Source organism: Cryptotermes secundus, unplaced genomic scaffold (genome assembly GCF_002891405.2).
Source record: "Cryptotermes secundus unplaced genomic scaffold, Csec_1.0 scaffold582, whole genome shotgun sequence".
In the NCBI taxonomy this organism is placed as follows: domain Eukaryota; kingdom Metazoa; phylum Arthropoda; class Insecta; order Blattodea; family Kalotermitidae; genus Cryptotermes; species Cryptotermes secundus.
In genome coordinates this window covers 234,871-255,791 of record NW_019724752.1, presented here as the reverse complement: position 1 = coordinate 255,791, position 20,921 = coordinate 234,871, and the positions used below count along the sequence as shown (strand labels likewise).

The 20,921-nt window shown below is 42.1% G+C and overlaps 4 protein-coding genes across 5 annotated transcripts in view; 2 read left to right on the top strand and 2 right to left on the bottom strand.

Annotated features, from left to right (window-relative positions):
* The window catches only part of LOC111862922, a 103,913-nt gene extending 100,784 nt beyond the window's left edge, over positions 1-3,129 (bottom strand). The window contains exon 1 of the mRNA XM_023848783.2: positions 3,054-3,129. The gene's annotated coding sequence lies outside the window, so the exon portion shown is untranslated. The remainder of the gene's footprint in view (positions 1-3,053) is intronic.
* Positions 3,130-6,230: 3,101 nt separating this feature from the next.
* LOC111862921 (U2 small nuclear ribonucleoprotein auxiliary factor 35 kDa subunit-related protein 2) overlaps positions 6,231-20,921 on the bottom strand; it is a 32,203-nt gene continuing 17,512 nt past the window's right edge. Inside the window, exons 8-12 of one of the 2 annotated variants that reach the window (XR_002842511.2) lie at positions 20,245-20,471; positions 15,611-15,806; positions 14,301-14,552; positions 9,137-9,205; positions 6,231-6,380 (exon numbers count right to left, since the gene is read on the bottom strand). Coding sequence is in view for 1 of the 2 variants with exons in the window: in XM_023848780.2 (XP_023704548.1) it covers positions 14,303-14,552; positions 15,611-15,806; positions 20,245-20,471 (673 nt within the window). In the remaining variant the exon portion in view is untranslated. Of the gene's footprint in view, positions 6,381-9,057; positions 9,206-14,300; positions 14,553-15,610; positions 15,807-20,244; positions 20,472-20,921 lie in introns of those variants that run through there. The other variant, XM_023848780.2, reaches the window with a different exon arrangement.
* On the top strand, positions 9,598-10,326 carry LOC111862909 (protein GVQW3-like). Its single transcript, XM_023848754.1, has 2 exons — positions 9,598-10,014; positions 10,135-10,326. Exons 1-2 carry the CDS (start codon positions 9,598-9,600, stop codon positions 10,324-10,326), a joined length of 609 nt encoding a protein of 202 aa, XP_023704522.1.
* On the top strand, positions 10,333-10,653 carry LOC111862908 (histone-lysine N-methyltransferase SETMAR-like). The gene has a single exon (XM_023848753.1). The coding sequence runs from the start codon at positions 10,333-10,335 to the stop codon at positions 10,651-10,653; it is 321 nt and encodes a 106-aa protein (XP_023704521.1).

Sequence of the window (20,921 nt, the reverse complement as noted above, 5' to 3'; positions counted from 1 at the left end):
CTCACGGCCATAGCCTCTCTTGTTTCACAGGCCGTGCTTTTTTACCTGGCCTCTGGATTGCGCGTGAGAAGTTATCGCAAGAGGCAACGGGGCAGTGGCTGCAGCTACAATGTTGAAGGAACAGAGGGTGACACGCTGTAACAAATGCCTCTGATTAAACTACACAACGCCTACATCCCTCAGTGGGCTCATGGACACTCGCTGTGCGTTCTGTTGAAGACGGCAAGGTTTAATACATGTACAGAACTTTGTAATAAAAAAAACGCTATTGCTACTGGAATGTGACTCAGTGTAATCTGGTAGGCGGTCAGCAATGTTTCAGAGGAACCGTGTATGCTTGAATATTCAAGGCACAAGACAGAGTCGAATGTGGAGGGGGAAGAGTAAACAAAAGTTATGGATGTAGGGGAGAGTTCAGACACGGACCAGAGCTCAGAGCGAACCAATAGGAATAAAGAGAACAATATAGGGCATACTGGTGCTGTATACGCAACGCAGAAACCCACATAAGACAAAATTCAACGAAAATTGGAAACGCTACAAATTACAGTGAAACTTCTCAATTTCATAAAAGTCCATCCAGCAGTTCACTGGTTGTTATATGGAGACAGACGGACATGGGGAAGTTGACGGGTTCATTTTTATAGCGTTACGTTTCCACCCAGACAAAACTCTAAACACCGCCATCAGAGCAATCCCCCCGTTCACCAATGTCACCAAGTTCACGCAGGCATGTCAAAAATAAAAAATAAAAAACCGGAGGAGTTCGAACAATTTCTGGAAAGAAAAATAAACTACAAGTCTATCATCATCTGTAACATATTTAGAATTCTGTGCACATGAAATATCTCTTAAGAAGATAATTCTTAAGGAGGTAGCCCTACGGAAGAAAACTCCTGCGTGTTCACTGAGATCTCCTGTATATTGTCAAGTGTAAGAGTGATCAAGACGGGGTCTGCATTGGTGACTCGATTTATTGACCACTTATACACTCACGGCTCGTGACTACAAGTAATTACAGCGCTATCGCTATCTCCACAACTCACAAATAACCACAGAAACCGCTAAGCTTTTTCCAGCCTGCTGTGTCTTCACCAGCCGTTTACCGACGTCGGCTTCTAACAGTGGAAACTTTTCAGCTTCATGCACTCAAATCCTGTCTTCACAGACTCCCATACAGAAATAAGTTTCAATTGACTTGCTCTCAGGCTGGCGGCAATTTCACACCAACCTCCTGGTCTTCTCTTCACAGTCCGGCTATCAACTAAGCTCAGTCAGAGTCACTTTACGACTGGCTCTTTACCGCCAATCAGTTCGTCTTGGCGACAAGCCCCTTGAGACCCACGACCGGTAATTTTATTTTCAAACTGAACACTTGAGTAGGTCTGTCGTTTACAATTGCCGATGGTCCTCGCCAGCGTAGGCATTCTCTGGTGCGAGTCCCGCGGGACTCATGACCACATTTTACTGTCAGATTCGAGACTCCCACAACCTGGAGGGCCAGGTCGGTATATTTATATCCCCGAGAAACAGGGTGGCCCAGTTATACCCCCAGGCACTGGATTCGCTTTTCGTCGCCGCCCACGACTCGCAGGGCTACGCTGGAGGTATACGCCCCCGCCTCCACACGAGATCTATCCTCTAAGCTCCAAACCTCCTCTCGGCAAGGACCACCGTAGATACACCGCGTTTCCATTGTTACAGCCCAACTGTTGCATTATTCGTGTACGCGGGAACGTGTTTACAGAGAAAGCCTTTGCTTCGAAATGGGTCTTTATATCCGTCCTCTCGCGGTCACTGCACAGCAAAGACTGTTTTTCTGGCTCCACACTTCTTGCTTCGAGCAAATATGCCACAGTACCGACTCTGCTTCCCATCGCGTGCTGAACTTCCTCGTGATGACGTGTCTCATGTTGAAGCAATCTCAAATATGTTTTAGTCACAGTTTACTTAACAGCTTAACTCTAGGGACAAACTTCGAAAATAACAACACACTATTACGCAGTCACATAGATGCTATTATACTGTAGCAACCTGCTGCACTTTTCACTTAGTGACAACCCACCACCTCCAGCAAGCACATGAATGCTAATAGAAGAATTATACATGTTACAGAGACGCATGCGTACTGAGGGGACATACCCAACGGCACAGAAGACAGCAGATTCCTCGCCCAACAATTTTAATACCCGATGAATCCTGTTGCATTGCTATATCTAATACTGTTTAATGCATTACACAGTCCGTCAACAATGCAACAAATTGTTCCTTCTTTCTTTCACTTTCACTTTCGACACATGTTTCGGCCCTAAATGGCCATCTTCAGGTGTCTTACTATGCTATGCATATGTGATGAATGGACAATATTAGCGCAGTGTAGCAGTTCTAGCACAGTAAGACACCTGAAGATGGCCATTTAGGGCCGAAACATTTTGCGTCGAAAGTGAAAGTGAAAGAAAGAAGGAAAAATCTGTTACACTGTTGACGGACTTCGAGGTATATAAACAGTATTAAACCTGATGAATGACCACATTGGTCGAAACATGTAGTGATAAACTTTTAAAAGTGAATATCTTAAGTAAAATTTGAGGTTTCCACAGTGGTGACTATGAAGAATGCCGACTTGCCGACTTGTGAGAAGTGGCGCCGTGTAGATCTTGTGTGAACTGATGTTTCGGAGGAACGTATTGCCTCCATCTTCAGGGTGCATGAATGCCGTCTTGTGGGATGTGGTGTCGAGTATATTTTGTGTGAACCGACGTTTCGGAGGAAAGTATCGCCTCCCAGAAGACGGAATTCGTCTTTTAATAAATTTCAGAGAAGACAGCTGCAAGCGCGACTGTACTAACTCACACTGAATTCTATATATGCATTTTCCATGTTTCCGCAAGATATACGTATGAAAAGACATCAATAAAGTCACACAAAAGCTTGAACAGCAATTTTTAAATTTGGCAGGTCGGTTAAACGTATCGCAATTTCGTAGGAGCGGCGAGGGACGTCACCCTTCAGACATAAGCAGTGACTAACTGGTACAGAAAACCTTATCTCACCTTGACGATTTCGACGTTCTCAACAAGATGATTATGACGAGTGCAATTTTCTTGGGTGTGGCGCCATGTAGTCTGGTGGAAACTTAGCGGGTGGTTTCGGAAAAACATACCGCCTCCATCTTCAGGATCTGAAAGTAAGTCAAGCAACCGGCATGAGGAAGGCAGGAAACACGGCCCTCTTAAGGGCCAGCACTACTTACTACCTTGTCCCCATGCACACTCACAGGCGTATACATGAACCAGGTTAAAAACACGGGGCTCACTCTTTTGGTTTCTTGCTTGGCTAACTGTTCGACCTTCAAGATGGACACAGTATGCTCTTCTGAAACGTCGGTCAATTTTTAGCACACTACGCGGCAGTAATCTTATTTCATCACGACCGATTTTATATAATGGTAGACAAAGTACAAATGCCTGGAATTCTAAATATCCCGGGATGTGACACCGTGTAATTTGGTAGGAAAGTACAAAACCGGAAGACCTTCTTACAGATCCAACTTCAATTAATGTCTCTTCTTGTTCTCTCAAGGCTGACCCACTCGTGCTATTTGCGATGCAAAACATTTCACACATCTGTAATTTTTTTTGGGGGGGGGTTATCTCAGACGATCAGCATCTGCATTAGATAGCGTCTGATGGTAGAATGAGTAAATAGAAAGGATTTTGAAATAGGTGGTTACGGCATAATCGAGTTGCAATCTTACTATTTTCACGGAAGGAAAACCACAAATCACCTTCCTCCGGAAATCCGGTGTTCGACCGAGATTCGAACCGTGCACCTCACGAACAAAAGCCTACTTCGTTATCGCTACACCAGCCTGCTCTGTCATTTGCACATAGTGTCACGTGATTGGGCGACTAGAGACAGGGTTTGGATTTGTAATTGGATTTGAGGTGCTGTGGACCAAACTGTGGCCAAGTGAACTACTCTTAAGTTAATGTATAGACACTAATTATAGATTATACAGGTGATTTCGCTGGATATCAACCTGTTCATGCCACTAGTCATTAGTATATCTAATGAGTAATCAGCACTTTAGCTTATAGAATTATGTAACATTCTGATTACTAAAATTAAAAATAAATAAATAAAAAAAGGTGCTGTGGGCTGAATCGAGCTGGCTCACGATAGGGACCAATGGAGGGCTCTTGTGAACACTGTAATGAACCTTCGGGTCTCATAGAAAAGTTAGGAAACTCTTGAGCAGCTGCACAACTGGCGGCTTGTCAAGAAAGGCAGCTCCGTGAAGTCAATTAGATTTTCGCTAGATCTGTCTCCCTGCATACATGAAACTCAAGAACAGATCAATGGATTTTCACGCAATTTCAGCCTGGGGAGTTAAGTAAAATTTTTCGTTCCATTTGAATTACGATTAAAATCGAAAAGTATATGAAGACATGGCCCAACAGGCGTTCATACGCGCATCTCGAGTGTAATTACCTAAGCTGGGACAAAAGTTGAAGCAAAGTTCGACTGCCCGAAACACTTCTCCTGCAAGAGCTGCGGCTTTCGAGAGAATTAAATTCAAAGTGAACAGATGGGCCACAAGAGTTACGTTGCGATTACATGTAATTTTCATGTAGCTATCCCTGTAACAGGCCGTGGAGGCCCATAAGGGTGTGAGACGTTGATAGTCCCACATTATCTAGACAATCGGTTCAAAGATGGCGGTCCTTTACTCCACAGGAAAATTTAATTAATTCCTGGTACTCATTTCTGTTAGAGGCTGAGTCGACCCCAAGGCCATTGTGCGGCCGGATGGATTAGGTCAGATGAAAAATACCTTTTACATCGTCGGGAATGGAAACCGAGACCTTCCGGCTTATGAAGGATAAAGTCTTAAGTTCCGAATATGAGGGGGAGCCAAAAAAGTGTAAGTCTGTCAAAATGCCGAGATGGATTTTTCACCATCAATATACCGTCTCGTGCGAGAGAAAACGAAAATTCCCGCCCGACAAGGAATGCAAAGGCGCCTGAAATATGTCGGAATGGTAAGTGGTATGTATCGTGAGTTTGTCAGCTGGGTCAGTTCGCTGGAAACAAGAGCGACCCAGTTCCCTCCCTGGCGCGTGACTCCCATCTCCTTGGCACCCTTTGCTCGCGGGCAGAAGAGCTCTCAAATGGGGACACTGATTGCTGCAGCCTCTGTTTGTAGGACCCAACCTGTTAGATACAATTAACAACTCAGTACCGTGACAAGGCTACCGGCTGGACGACCGAGGAGTTGGAGTTCGATTCCGGTCAAGGGAAAGAGATTTTTCTATTCTCAGTAGCGTCCAGACACGTCACCAGAGTATGGCGCTTCCTCAGGCTGTGGTTGAATGAGAGGGCATCCAGATATGGAGGGTCCTACGAATATATTGAATAAGCAGATGCGAAAAGCCGACATGGGGTGATTCCCCAGCTTCGGGGTTTGGTGGGGGACTAACAACTCACCGTAAAAAATTATCTTGTTACAAAATGTCACAAAGGTCCTCAGTGGAATGGCCACTGCTTGGGGAAAAAAAATCAGCCCCAGTGCCATTTTGTTCACCACAAATCCCACGTGAGCTGCCCTGTGACGGAAACCGGGCCTTGGTGATGAGAAGCTAGCAACTCATCACCCAAGCTACACCACAGCCTCCAAGCAACACAGTACCTGTTCACAAGTCTTCATTTGTTGCTTCCAGAAAGTGAAGAGAGAAATCTTCATGCACTGGCAGGTGACATGGAAAGATAATTAGGTGGCTGTGGCTTACTCCGAGGTCACATGCCAGAATCTGCCTGGAGGAACTTGGAAAAATCATGAAACACCTCAGTCAAGATAGCCGGTCTCAGCCAGGATATGTACCTCGGCCTCCTAAGCACGGCTCCGTGAACCATGACAACTGGCAGGGTCATGGATCTGGTATACTCGAGACTCATATGCTAGAGATATCCAATTTGAATACTGCTGCATTATTGGATATCCTGAACAAGATTTCTGTGGGTTTACTTTCTGGTCTCATGACACAAATGTAATCTTGAAAACGTTTTATCTGTTCATTTATTAACATCTTTCCATCAGAACCAATAATGTATACCCTCATCACTTCAAAGAACATCATTAAGTAATATAAGTATAAAACAGCAATTAATATATTAAGACTGAAAATGAGCAACAAATCACTCTACACCCATGCTTTTTATTGGAATAGCAAGTGCTAACAGATTTTCATTTTATTTTCAGGCAGTCTTGATGCAGTGGAAAAGAGAGAATCTCCACCTCCAGCCAGAAACGAACCCTGATTCTCTGGTATCCAGCCGGCAGCCTAATCACTACATCCCACTGAGCGACTGCATTCACACTGTGCAGAATACCATATTATAAATCATGAAAAGACATGAGACTGTAACAGCTAGTGCAGCCAACTGTCATAAGGAATGAATAATAAAAAGATCCATTGTTTGAAGAAAAATACAGTCCCTTTAACCAGTCTTCAAACCCGAGGGCCTGGGTTGAGGACAAAAGAAACAAGAAGTTCTCTAAGTAACTAATAATTTATTTTCCTTTGATACCACACAAACCACATAGAAAATGACACGTACAACAGTTCTTTTGTTGTTGTGTGCATTTGTTTCCATGGGAATGCATTTAACAGGCCACTGCCTAGCAGTGATAAGGAGGGATACACACAGACACACACGGAAAGTACAACTAGGTTAACAACAGAGGAACTCAACATAATTACTGAGTTTTTGGACTTCATCCATCGACCGGTAATCTAGAAAATAGAAAACACCACGTTTCGGAAACTGGATCTGTTTCCATTCTCAGGTGAGGGGGGAAGACACCTACTCAGGCCCCTTAGAAAGAGCTAATCTCAATCACTGGACAACACCCATCAGATTTACACAGCTATTTATTCACCCGAGACCAGGCTAATTAGGCGGGAGATAACAAGTATACAATAAAAATGTGATAGAGCATGCACATACGTGGAACTAAGATAGAACAGGAGGTAGAAATTTGTGCTACAAACACACCAACAAAACGAAGTGCATGAACATCAATGCAAAGAATCTGGGAAAAAATTTTGATGACATGTAGTATCTACCACTAGTGCCATCTGGGGAGTAAAACCTGAACACTCGAGACTGAAACCTTACAGAAATTCATGAAGAATCTGTCACCTAATTAAGATCTTCTCTGTGAATTGGGAACCCCATTGCTGATGAGAGAGATCCAGACAGGAGAAATGTCCAAACTGAGTTGGCTGATTGGATTGGTTAAGCATGCCATAGGGGCCGATGCCTTATATTTTCTATATCTGCTGTTACTTTCTATTTCCTCAGGCAGACCTCTAGCTGTGCAGATCCGTGAACACGGGCACAATCTCCAACAGGGTCTTCTAGAAAAATCAAAATTAGCCCAACACACCTATGAAGATGGTCGTAGAGTAGGCTGGGATGATGCTAGGACTTTGGAAATTTTGTGTTAATGTCTCTTTCTTTTAATGTTTGCTGTTATCAAATGTCTATGATCATTTTATATGTTACCCTTTATATGTACCTTGTCACAATATATTAGTTCATAATAATAATAATAATCCATGCATTATATTATTATATCACTTTGTACAGAAAACCTCTGAAACTTTTAGTATAACCTTATCAGAGAAAAATGATTCACTGTTTTTTATTATTATGGTTACCTACCTACCTACCTACCTACCTACCTACCTACCTACCTACAAACTTGATGCTACAGCCCTGGGTGAGCCTTGGCCTCCTCTACAACCAGTCTCGACTGATCTCTATTCCTCATCTTCTCTATCCATTCTTTCACCTTCATCTTCTTCAGGTCCTTCTCAACACCGTCTGGCCATCTCATGCTGGGTCTTCCTTTCCTTCTTTCGGACTATACCCTTCCTTTTAACATTCTCTTTGGCATCGCATTATCTTCCGTTCTTTCAACATGTCCCAACCATCTTATTCTCTGTGATTTGATAAACTTACTACATCTTCTCCTTTCAGTAATGTGTTTATCTCTTCACTGTATCATATCCTCCATATATTATTTTCCATCATGGGTCCACATATTTTGTGTATTATTTTTCTCTCGAACATCCTCAGTGTATTCTCATCTGTTACTGTTAAGGTCCATGTTTCTGCCCCATATGCAGCAACAGGTCTTATTAATGTGGCCTCTAGGGCACTGACACCTGAGGAACTACCATGTGACTGGGTGCCGAATGACAGAAAGCAGATCTTTACACCTAACCTGCTGCCTTTCACTGTACATTCTGTTGTTGCACTGAGTTGCATGACAAAGTACACATGAATAACACATGGATTTAAGCAAATTTTTTCTTTCATTTTATATTCTGCAGCACTATATGTTAACATAGCAGGTGTATGGGCACAATACTGACCGACTTCTAGCTGAGGAGGGTTATTTAATTAAACTCATACATGAAAACAAATTATTAGAAGATGGACACTGTTGCAAAATTGTTACAAGTGTCATGTATAGCGACTGATTATGGGCTGGACGATCAAGGGGTCACTGTTAGAGCTCCAGTGTAGAGTCAAAGAATTTTCTCTTCTCCTCCAGAGGTCAATAAGTGTATCTATATATCCACTCCCCCATAGTCCTTCATGGCGTAATGTCTAATTAGTTAAGTTCGTCACAGTTTGGCGGACATATAAGGAAAAGATACAAATTACATACAGACCGAGCATACAGATCACCAATCTGTTCATAAAGCTTCATGTAAGCACACAAATCACTATTTAACAAGGAGTGGAATTCCAGGGCTTCTTGATTGTGTGACTGCCCCATGAAGAAAGCTTCATTTTGTTTCGCCTGCATACTATTTGAAGGAAAATGGAGCTGCATGAAAGTCGGCATGAAGGGCATTTATCAGAGAAAAAAAAAAGCAATGCATAAACTTTCAACATTGCACATTCATAAACAGTTTCATAATAAATAAATATGAAAACTGGCTGGGAAAGGAAAAAAATGTTTCATAAAGTTAAAAATGCATTACTGACATTCATTTAATCAACATTTCACTCTTCTTTCACAAGTCTCAACAACAGGAAACTAAAATAAACTTACCAAACAACCTGAGAAGATGTATGGCTCCACAGATTTTGCTCACTGATGCATTACAATGTGTTTTAGGATCTGAAAATTCCACACAAACATTATTACAAAGGGAAATAGAAGCAGAGTTCATTGCACACTCTGACAGAACGAGAACATGCAGTAGCTGCCTGAAACAATGGTAACACAGCTTGCCCATAGCATGCAGCAGGTGTTGGCTGCAAGCAGTCTTATTCTGCTAGTAGGTCAATCAACCAACTGTTGTCTCTCTGTAGAGCAATGGCATTTCTGAAGAGCTCTATCTTCTGGGATATACAATGGGAAATCATAATGTTTTAATTATCACCATGATAAAACCATAATTCCAAAATATCTTCCTATATAGGAGATAGCCCATTTCCTGAGCTTGCCAAATAGTCAAATTTTCCCACGCCAAGTGAACAGACGGAGCCATTGGAAGGGGAAGAAGCAAAATGGCGACGTCAGTTGAGAAAGTGGAGGCTTGTGCTGTGATACGGTTCCTGCATTTGCAAGGGAAGTCTGCCAGGGAGATCCACGACCAGATGACCCCTGTGTATCAGGAAGGTGTACCTTCATATGGCAAAGTGGTCAGGTGGAAGAGGCGCTTTCATTGTGAACAGACAAACATCGAAGATGAACCCCAAAGTGGAAGACCATCTCTCGCTGAGGATCCGGGAATTGTGGCACAGGTGGAAGCTTTGATCCTATCTGATAGGCGCATAACTATCGAAGCTATTGTTCATGAGATCCGCATTGGCCATGGGTCTGTTTTCAACATCATCCATGACAAGTTACACATGACAAAGGTCGCTGCGCATTGGGTGCCACGATTATTGAACCCAGTTCAAAAACGGCAATGGATGGATGTGGCAAAGAAACTTTTGCAGTTGTGTCAAGACGAAAAGGTGGAATTTTTCGACCGCCTGATCACGATGGGTGAATGTTGGGTCTACCATTATGACCCTGAAACAAAGGAAATGAGCTAGCAGTGCAAGCATGCAGGCTCGCCACCACCAAAGAAAGCCAAACCCCAGCTGTCATCAGGAAAGGTGATGTTGAGTGTGTTCTGCGATTGGCGGGGTGTCATCATGACTGACTATGCGCAAAAGGGCATCACCATCACTGGCGAGTACTACTGGGACCTTCTGAGAAAATTATGGGAGGAAATCAAGAAAAAGTGACGCGGAATGCTGGGAAAAGGTGTGCAACTTCTTCACAACAATGCACCAGCTCATGCTACGATGACACTTGCCGCCAGTTTGGGATATGAAATTCTCCCCCATCCACCATATTCACCAGACCTGACACCGAGCGATTTCTTCCTCTTTCAATGGCTAAAGAAGACACTTTGTGGTAAGCGATTCCAAGACGATGATGACATCATTTCCGCAGTGGAGGGCTTCCTAAACAGTCAAAATGAGACCTTCTATGATCAAGGTATCCAGCAGCTAATGCATCGTTGGGGAAAATGTGTGGCCTTGCAGGGGGCATATGTAGAGAAGGACTAACTCACATACAGTTTCTTGCACCTGTGTCTCTGTTTCTTCTGGGTGATAATTAAAATTTTATGACTTCTCCACGTAACATCATGTAGTCCATTGAAAGTCAACTGACATTTTGGTGGAACATCTTGACTTTCAGAGGACTACAAGGCATCATATCCCAGGACACAGAACTCTTCCATTGTCTCTCTGTCACTAGATGACATTTTCCTGAAAAATGCCTATTTAGAAGAACTTCTTGAAAGCTGCTATTTGTAGTTTACTCAGTGTGGGATGTTATAACTGGACTGCAAGTAAGTGAAGCTGAGTGGCTACTCTATATTTATTTGGGTTCAAAAAATGAAACACAAACTCTATAAATTTATGATTAAAAAAGTTTTGTTCAACACCGAGGTGTGTTGCCTAAAAGCCAGAATATCTGAGTGTGTGTCCACTGCTAGACAACTGCTGTTAAACATGTTTCCAAGACAGCACATACAGAGACATCCATTGCATAAGTAGCAACTCCTAAAACAACATCTCCTAAGCAAAGTAGACAGACGTTTCCTGCACAACAGAGGTGTCACTTTCATGACAACGGAGGTAAACATTTATTCTCACAGCAACGGATGGATCACTTTCATGACAACAGAGGGACTGACTGTTCGACTCGGTGTCCCCTAGTCGGTAGGCCAAGCAATTATGAAACAGAGCACATTTGTGAACAGCAGTTGGAGAGCAGAGATCAGAGAAGACCAGAGAAGACCAGATCAGAGGTCAGATCAGAGATGATGGACTAGTCAATTCGCATTGTCTGGAAGAATTTATGTCAGAATGATTGTAGTTGTGATTCTAAATGAGTTATCCAATAAAACAGCTTTGGCTGAGCTGGAATCCACAATTATTTGTCACAGAACCCCAGACATGTGACAATACTTTGAAATTTGCATGTGTATGTTTTGATGAAGGATGGACACAGAGTGTACATAAGAAACAAGACAATTTTAATCAGGACACATATTTTAATTATGCCATAAGAGCCAGTTGGATTATGTACCACTCAATAGAGTGAACTGATCACGAGAAGGGTAATTCAAAGGTTAATGTGGGAAGCAGTCGTGGTCAACTTATATAGAAACATCAACTGATATCTACATATAATTTTACAGCGTGGTCAAGACACCCATCTGAACCAGACTGCAAATTATAATTTGTCTTTTATTATATGGAATGCCCCATACATATAGGGCGACAGTAGACCTCAGTTATTTGACAAAATCTTGCAAAATGCAAAGAAATAAAAGTTTCTGTGTACTATGTGTTGCCAATCTTGAATGTCGGAATATTTTACTTAGGACGAATCTTTACAGCGTTACATTTTATGGAACCTGGAGTTTCATTAATATGTTCACAAGAGCCCTCCACTGGTCCCTATCTTGAGCCAGATCAATCCAGTCAATACTACCCCACTGTATCTAAGTTCCACTTTAAAATTACCCACCCACCTACACCTTGGTCTTCCCAGTGATCTCTTTCCTTCTCGCTTTCCCATCCTATATCCTATATGCATTTGTCTTCCCCTGTTCATGCTACATTCTCTGCCCATCCCATCTTCCTTGATTTCATCATATTAATCATATTTGGTGAAGAGTACAAGTTATGAAGCTCCTCGTTATGCAGTTCTCTCCAACCTCTCGTCACTTCCTCTCTCTTCAGTCCAAATATTCTCCTCAGCACCCTTCCTAACAGACCACAAATGTAATTATTATTTGTGAGTCCAAGTATGCTTCTTCATGGTATAACAGTGAATAACTATCTGCAGTGCTCTACCCAAACAGAACATTCACAATTATAAATTACGCACATGTTCTGTGTCAGAAGTGTCCCACCAGATTTGTACATAACAAAAGGAAAACTCTCTTCACTGTTTGCATCCTGTTCTGTATCATGATTGGCAGCCAAAACAACAAAAATAAACCAATCAAACTGCTCACATTGGTTTTATTTGATAGTTGCTACATGTTTCGGTCCGCATATGGGACCATCTTCAGGCAGTTTCATCAAATATTTTTTTTATTTACATAATATTAGCAATCAGAATTCCATTTTATTCTATAAGCTAATTTGCTGTAGTATTCTTCGTGATGTGGAGAGGGCTTATCCAGAGATAAGTCCTCATTAACCCTCTCTCAGGTTGGCTGGTCAATTCCTCATCAGATATGTCCCTTGTTACTGATCTATCCCAATATGGATCCATATTAGTGCTACTCACCACCATCATATAGTACATGCAACTGCCATGAAGTAGCAAGAATTAGAGAATTTGGAATATCTTAAATTATTAAGACAAGAACAAAGAATTTCTCAACTAGAAAAATTTCTTCACTGCGATCACAATAACCCTTGTCGCCATCTACAGTGCGCTAAAGTGTAATACTTATCCCTTTTGATACCACATCCTCTTACAAAAAATAAGTTTCATCTATCATTGTACTTAAAAAATTAGTGCCAGGATCATGTCCTTTCCATAAAGTGCAGAAAGAGGGTGAGAGTGGGCACACTTTGCTGATGAGTTGTGATTTTAGATAGTACTGCCAGCTGTTACGATTCTAATGGGGCAGGTATCTTTGGTGCTACTGCAATGAAAATTCTTGTAATTCAACACTGAAACACTAAGGTTTGACTCAAGAGTTTCTCTCAATTCAACCCTGTGCACATACATATCTTCATTTCTTTTTTTGGAATTTCTGTCCAGTGGGATAACCTCTTAGCACAGAGGTTAGGCGATGCTATTACTTATTCCAGGAAGACATTCCAAGAGCTCTACTGCTGTCCAGTGTAATAATCTCTTAGCACAGAGGTTAGGTGATGCTGTTACTTATTCCAGGAAGACATTCCAAGAGCTCTACTGCTGTCCAGTGTAATAATCTCTTAGCACAGAGGTTAGGTGATGCTGTTACTTATTCCAGGAAGACATTCCAAGAGCTCTACTGCTGTCCAGATTTGTTTTGTTATATATGATGAAGGAAGAAACACCAGAACTTTATATTCTAACCTAATTTGGACCTTTTGCCAGATACAGAACCCGAAACAAGCAAGGAGTACAACTGTTGCTCTGCAGTAGATGAATAAACAAACAGCTATTTCTGAGGATGGCTCGGTAAACATGTTCCAGCAGCAATAAATACACAAACAACAATAGAAGAATGATGTTTCTGATGTGGTCTGTGCAAAGTGGTTATAAAAAAGTGAGTGGGGCAATCCAGTTAGTTAGGGTTGACAGTTCAGCTGAGCTCTGCAAGGGAGGCTGAGAAGAGATGGCACTATAGTTCAGTTGATAGTTGACAAAGGGTTCTGCACAGGCGGTTGTGACGAGGACCTTAGAGTGGGAAGTTGAAGAATCTTCCACTGTTAGAAGCCACTGCCAGGGAAAGGCCAGTTAAGGCTTATAAACTTAGCATATCCTAAACCCTGCAGATGGAGGCAATACCTTCCTCCAAAACATCAGTGAACTTTCAACAGATGATCACATGGCATCTCACCCTACACAGATGATACTCCAAGTAGTGGCTGCTGTGAGAACTGTGGATCTGATACAATAAAACCTGTACAGCAATGTCAAACTCTAATTCTTAATACAGCAAGTTGTTCTTAATGTGTTCTGGTTTACATACATTTACTTGGATCTGGAATGGGACCAAGATGTTTTCCGTTTCCTTTCCTTCCTGTGAGAGTTAAGCGTTCTTGAACTCCTACTTCTAGTTCTTTCCTCATCTCTCTTTCCTTTCCTTTCTTGAGAATGAATCTTTTCACGGCTTCTGCGAGCAGAACTGTGATGACTTTTCTGCTTAGAGTCACCGTTCATACTGTGTGGTGGTGGCTCTGGGGATTCTGACCACCTCCAATGACTCTTGCTGTCCTTACTCCTGCAACATGAGTGAAAATGTGCCCGTGCAGACCACTGACTGTACAGATTTCTGTGACATAACATAAAAAACTTGTGGCACATTCAGAATGAATTGTAGAAAAGGTTCACATCATGTCTGCTGACAATATCAGCTTATTTACACACAGTGAAACCTTGCTTTCACACTTCTGAAGTGACCACCTAAAATGAATTTGAAATCAAAGAAGTATAGATCTAGAGTGGGGGAATGATTAAACATACAAAAGAATGTGCATTGCTTTATGCTACAGTTCTGGCAAGCTATTTGAAGTTTTGTTTGAACAAAAAAATAACTTAATGCAAATACACTGACCTACATGCCATGTCACTTCTTCACTCCTCTTTTCTCATGTGAGCTATNTACAAAAGAATGTGCATTGCTTTATGCTACAGTTCTGGCAAGCTATCTGAAGTATAAGGGTTTGAACAAAACAATAACTTAATGCAAATACACTGACCTACATGCCATGTTATTTCTTCACTCCTCTTTTCTCATGTGAGCTACATTTTCTTTTCTTACATGTAACATAAAAAGGTGGATGTCAGTATGTCATTTACAATTCCTTCCACAGAACATGCCATTTAAGTGTTTAATTTTTCAACAAAGTTCTCAACTTCACAGACTAGAACTTCCTACTTTAACTGATTACATGGCAAAAGAAGCTGGGAGAGCATAGTAGTGACTGGCTATGGGCTGGATGACAGAGGGGCCAGGGTTTGAGTCTCAGCAGGTTCAAGAATTTTCTCTTCTCCACATAGTCCAGACCGGCTCCGGGGTCCACCCAGCCTCCTATCCAATAGGTATCTGGGGGTAGAGCAGCCAGGATGTGAAGCTGACCACTCAACTCCAGCTAGTGCCAAGGTCAAGAAAACGTGGATCTATACATCCTCTCCCCCATACGTCTCCATAGCATAATGCTTAATTAGTTAAGCACAGGGACAACTTTACTATGACATAAAAGTCCCAAGTCCAGCCTGTGACCATTTTGGAACTGGTGCTGCACGAGGCCTATCTGACAGAATACAACTACTACTAACCTATGTGACCTCCTACAAGGACTGCGAGAATAAGACTTGGACCTCGATCTTGATCGTGACCTAGGGTTGCGTTGCCGATGTCTCCATGAATACCCACGACCGTGATCAGCATCCACAAAAGCATTTCCCGGATTACGGAAGACATGAAGAAAATTACAACTCCTTCCTTTTGGACAACGACTCTTGAAGAACAAACCTGCACAAATGGTGACAAAAAAAGTTCAGCAAAATCCATTTAATTTCACACAGAGACAAGCTGTACATGAGATTCCAAACACTGTTTCACAAGAATGTAATCAAAGTACAGTGGTACCGTGATCTAAAACTACATAACTTACATGCCCATTAAATCAATATCCAAAGGGCTCATGCTCTCAATTTTTGGAGATACAGCTCAAAACTTGAATTCTGCAACCTGGAGAGCTACTTCAGAAACACCAAGACCCCAGTGACCACCCTTACAGTAGTCTCTGCCATTCCATGACCATGGCTACGCTGTCTGAATTTGTTGAGGTGCTGGCGATGTCAGACTTTGATAAAATTTTTATAAAGCATGTAAATGTTCTGGTAGCTTCAATCATAACTGTTGATGATCGATGCTGTAATGCTCCAAAAAGTACTAATAAACCTAATTATTTTTAAAATCTTTTAATAATTCATATGTTTAATTCTGTTATTTGAATTCCCCTTAACGAATTACAACAAAAACAATTGAATAATAATGTAATATGTTACAATACTGTGACACAACTGAAAGAGTGCTGTTACTACGTTAGGGCACGGTAAACTGCTTATCAGTGTAACAATGACTCCACATACAACAGAGGAACATGTCACATCCATGGTGACGTCATACAACAATAGGAGAGCTGTGAGAAGTGTTGTTGCCACGTCGTCCATGCGATAGCTACATGACGGAACAATAGAAGAGATGTTGGAAGCAGTGTTTTCTCTGGGTTCACTCTGAGGCCATATCACTCAACTGACCGAGTTCAGTTCAGTTAATGCATTGGAGTGGAGTGGAGTAGAGTTGAGAATTCAGCAGTTGGAAGCATTACTAGAGTGATACCACTACAAGAGTTCCTTTGGTGGGTTATGCTTGCCATAATAACGTAATGAGGCGAATTAACAACAGCTGTTTCTCCGAGAACTTGCAAACGAGATAGGCGTAAGCATTGGATCGGTACATTCAATTTTGACTGAGGATTTGGGCATGAGGAGAGTGTCAGCGAAATTTGTACTGAAACTGATAACAATGGAGCAGAAGCAACGCCGTCTGGAAATCGCACAGGACATGCTGGACTATGCAAACAGTAACCCCTACTTTCTGAACACCGTGATCACAGGCGATGAGTCATGGGTTTATGGGTATGACCCAGAAACCAAGATGCAGTCATCACAATGGAAGCATCCAACACCCCCGAGGCCAAAAAAAGCACGGCAGGTCCGCAGCAATGTCAAGGTCATGTTCGCCGTTTTCTTCGACTCCCGTGGGGTTGTGCATCATGAGTACACACCACAAGGCCAAACCATCACAAAGGAATACTACCAGGAGGTCCTTTGTCGCCGTGGTGCAAATGACCGGATCTGTGGGTAGCAAAAACTTGGCAGCTCCATCATGATAACGCACTCACCAATTCTGCGCATCTGATTCAGACTTTCCTCACCAAACACAACATCCCTGTGGTTCGTCAGGCTCCCTACTCCCCCGACATGGCTCTGTGTGACTTTTGGCTATTTCTCAAGCTGAAAATGCCGCTGAAAGGAATCCCATTTGAGTCAAGAGAAGACAGTACGCAGAATGCGATGGCCTGGCTGATCACCATTCCAAAAGACGCGTTCCAGAAGTGTTTCCAACAATGGTGAAAGCGCTGGGAGAAGAGTGTGCATTACCAAGGAGATTACTTTGAAGGGGATTAGGGTTTTGTACCTCCAAATCAATAAATGTATTTCTGCTGACCAAAGGTTCGATACTTTTTGAACACACCATGTAGTTATGATCTGTAGGTGGACACTAATCCATTCACCAATTCACACACCGTCTATAGGCACTAATACACATGACAGTAATTAACAGATTAAAACAAGTAGGGCAACCAGTACATTATGGTCAGTTACAAAGGGGAAATGGTAGGGATGTGAATTAATTTGATGGTGCCCGTAGCACAAGACCATGTAGCACTGAATGATAGGATGACCAGTGAATAATGAATCGGAAAGGACTTGGAAACAAGCAACTGCAGCATAATATGAGGCCCCATCTCAGAACTTGCTTTGAGGTATACCTGAGATAGTCTCCATGCTGAAATATGAAAGACAGAAGCACCTACATACTGTCATGTGTTGGACCACATAGAAAACACTACCTCCAGCAGCTCCTCTTCTCGTGTGACGTGTCAACAGGGGCTGCTGCCTAGCAATGGACCGTGTGTTGGTTGATGTGGGCGCACATATACCAGCCATGGCCTAGTAATAGCTGTCTCTTCTGGTTCTCATGTCATAATATGAATATGATACCTGATCATGGCGTTCACCAGTTTCTGCTTCATATTATTTTGCACATTATTTAAGGTAAAGTTGTCTCTTGGAACTGTTTTCAATGAAGTACCATCACATCTGTTCAAGAAACTTGCCATGAATCTTCGTTTTCAATGTTGTGAAAACATCCAACTTGATAGGATTGCCGCATAATGTAAATACTCGATGCATGGCGAAACCCTGATTTAAGGTCTATCTGGGGGACAAGCTTTCTATACCTTATATGTGGGTAAATATTAAATGGGGTTTTTGGAAAATGAAGCCTAAAATGGCTGTTTAAATTAATAATTAGGCACTGAAACTTGTTCACTTAATAATATTAAAGTCTTTTCATTTCTCTGAATGTGCCCCATACTAAATCGCTTCTTCAAGAATTGAAGCTTTCTGTAGGATTATGTTACTTAATGATGAAAGCAACACAGGCACTTTCAAATTTCATTTCTTAACACAGTTGCATTCTTTACCACTTCCTGAATAATTTTTAACTTTCTCACATGTTGTTAACTTCTTTCTTTTCCATGCCACGGTCATTCATCACTTCAATATAACATCCAAAACCCCACACCACTTGAATGCAACATGTGCATGCATGCACGCATACATATGCACACACACACAAACAGACAAAAGAAACAGTAATCACTTCAAACTGATGCAGAGGATGAACAAAGTATGGGTAAAAACAGCCATGCTGCATTGCATGCCATGCAAATGTTAACCCTGAAGCATGCCACACGTTGCGGAATGGAAACAAATTCTCTTCAGTATTAAATGTGATATGAAACATGTATAGAAACCGCAGTTTCATAAGCAAAATGAGGGAAAACCCTTAGTAAGAAAGGTTAAATCTAGGAAAATAACATATGAAGGTCATCCAGAAAGTAAAGCCTGCTAGCACACATGCACTACTTACAGACTTTGCCTGGAATGTTTTTTTTTTTTTCATTCTCCCTACATTTTGGACCTGGTTCCAAGTGATTTTCACTTGTTCACACACCTGAAGCAGTTTTGTGTGGCATGTGCATTGGTAGTGATGAAGAAGTGAAGAAGATGGTTAAAGACTGGTGGCAGATTTCTACAATGCAGGCAAACAGACACTGATCACACATATGACAAGTGCCTCCATCTTCATGGGGACTGTATAAAAAAATGATTTAAGTTCTGTAGTAATGATGTAAAATAAAACCTTTTAATTGCATTCATTTATTTTTGTCATAATGAAACGGTCTTTACTTTCTGGATGACCTACATATTGCGGCACATTTGGTGAGAGGAAAAACTCTGGAGAAAGAGAAACAGCCATTGCTAGGTAACGGCTATGTAACATGCAACAGTGGAGCAACTGTGGGAAGCGGTGTTTTCTACGTGGTCCATGCTGATAGCTGTCATGCAACAACAGAAGAACTGCTGGGAGAGGTTTTTCCTGTGGGGTCCATGCTGAGGCTATACAATGAGGACCAGCTGCCATTACGACAGTCTTGAGAAGTCAGTCACAAGAGTAGGAGGTTGGTCTGAAATGGCCGCAAGCCTTGGAGTCAGTAATTCCAAGTACAGTCTGAGTCGAAAAGCCACTGAGTTGAGAGGTTAGCAGAAATGAGAAGCGTGTAGCTGAGGCTGGGGACAGTTTGGGAACCCTTAGGAAGGGAAATGTCCACTGTTGGAAGCCATTACCAAGCAGCACAGTGATGACCATGACTGAGAACACTAGTCTCTGTGTGACAGTGATTTGTGAAGTTGGTGTAAAACTGTCCAATAAGTCTGATTACTAATCCAGACCTTGTCTATATTCACTCAATCATGTGACAATATTACAAATATGGAACCTGGCTGGAACCACAAAAATTGTAACTTAAACACTGGAACCAGTATTTTGCTGCAATGCAATTTTAGGACATAACTGCTATATACTCTGAGAATCATATAAAACACATAAACACACCTTGGGAGCAAAATGAACAAGATTTTTAATGTTAGAATAGGTGGTATATATGAAGATTTAAAGGATTAATCATTGTGATACCACCTGGAAATTCATGTACAACACATGCCTAGCAGTTAAGGTACATGGCTCTATTTTGTGTGACAATTTAACTCACCACATAATGCAGATTTCCAAGAGGAGACACACGTAAATTCAACGTTGAGCTGACGACCTCCATACCACCTGCCTTGGAACTTCTGGAATGCTGCAACAGCATCCCTCTCGCTGGCATATTCAATGTATACATTTCCTCGCAAATGTGGCTCACAGTTACAACACACCTTGAACTGTACCACTCGACCATACAGCTCAAACTCAGGCAGAACGTCTTCATAGAATTCCCTGAAATAAAGACTTGAATGCTACAGCAACTTCACCACCAAATACAATTATGCCATACAAGGTCCAGGGTTCTCTGGGAACTGAGCGTTCAACATATTCACTGCCTTGCCCCTTGTACTGAGTTCACCAGCTGGGTCAGCCATTTTTCTACATAAACTTCATTCTGAATTTACGTTCAAAAATAAACAGAAGAGAATGGGTTAATGATTCGCCGTCCCAAGCAGTTAGTCGCAGGCTTTCCACCGTGGCAGCCCATGTTCAATCCCGGGTCAGGTCAAGTGGGATTTGTGGTGGACAAAGTGGCGCTGGGGCAGGTTTTCTCCAAGGACTTCAGTTTCCTCTGCCATCATTCCACCAAATTCTTCGTCATCATAATCACCCAGGGTAGGCTACAATAGGACAATCAGTAGCCGCCGTGCCGAGTGGGTCCAGTTGGACTCCACCCCCCAC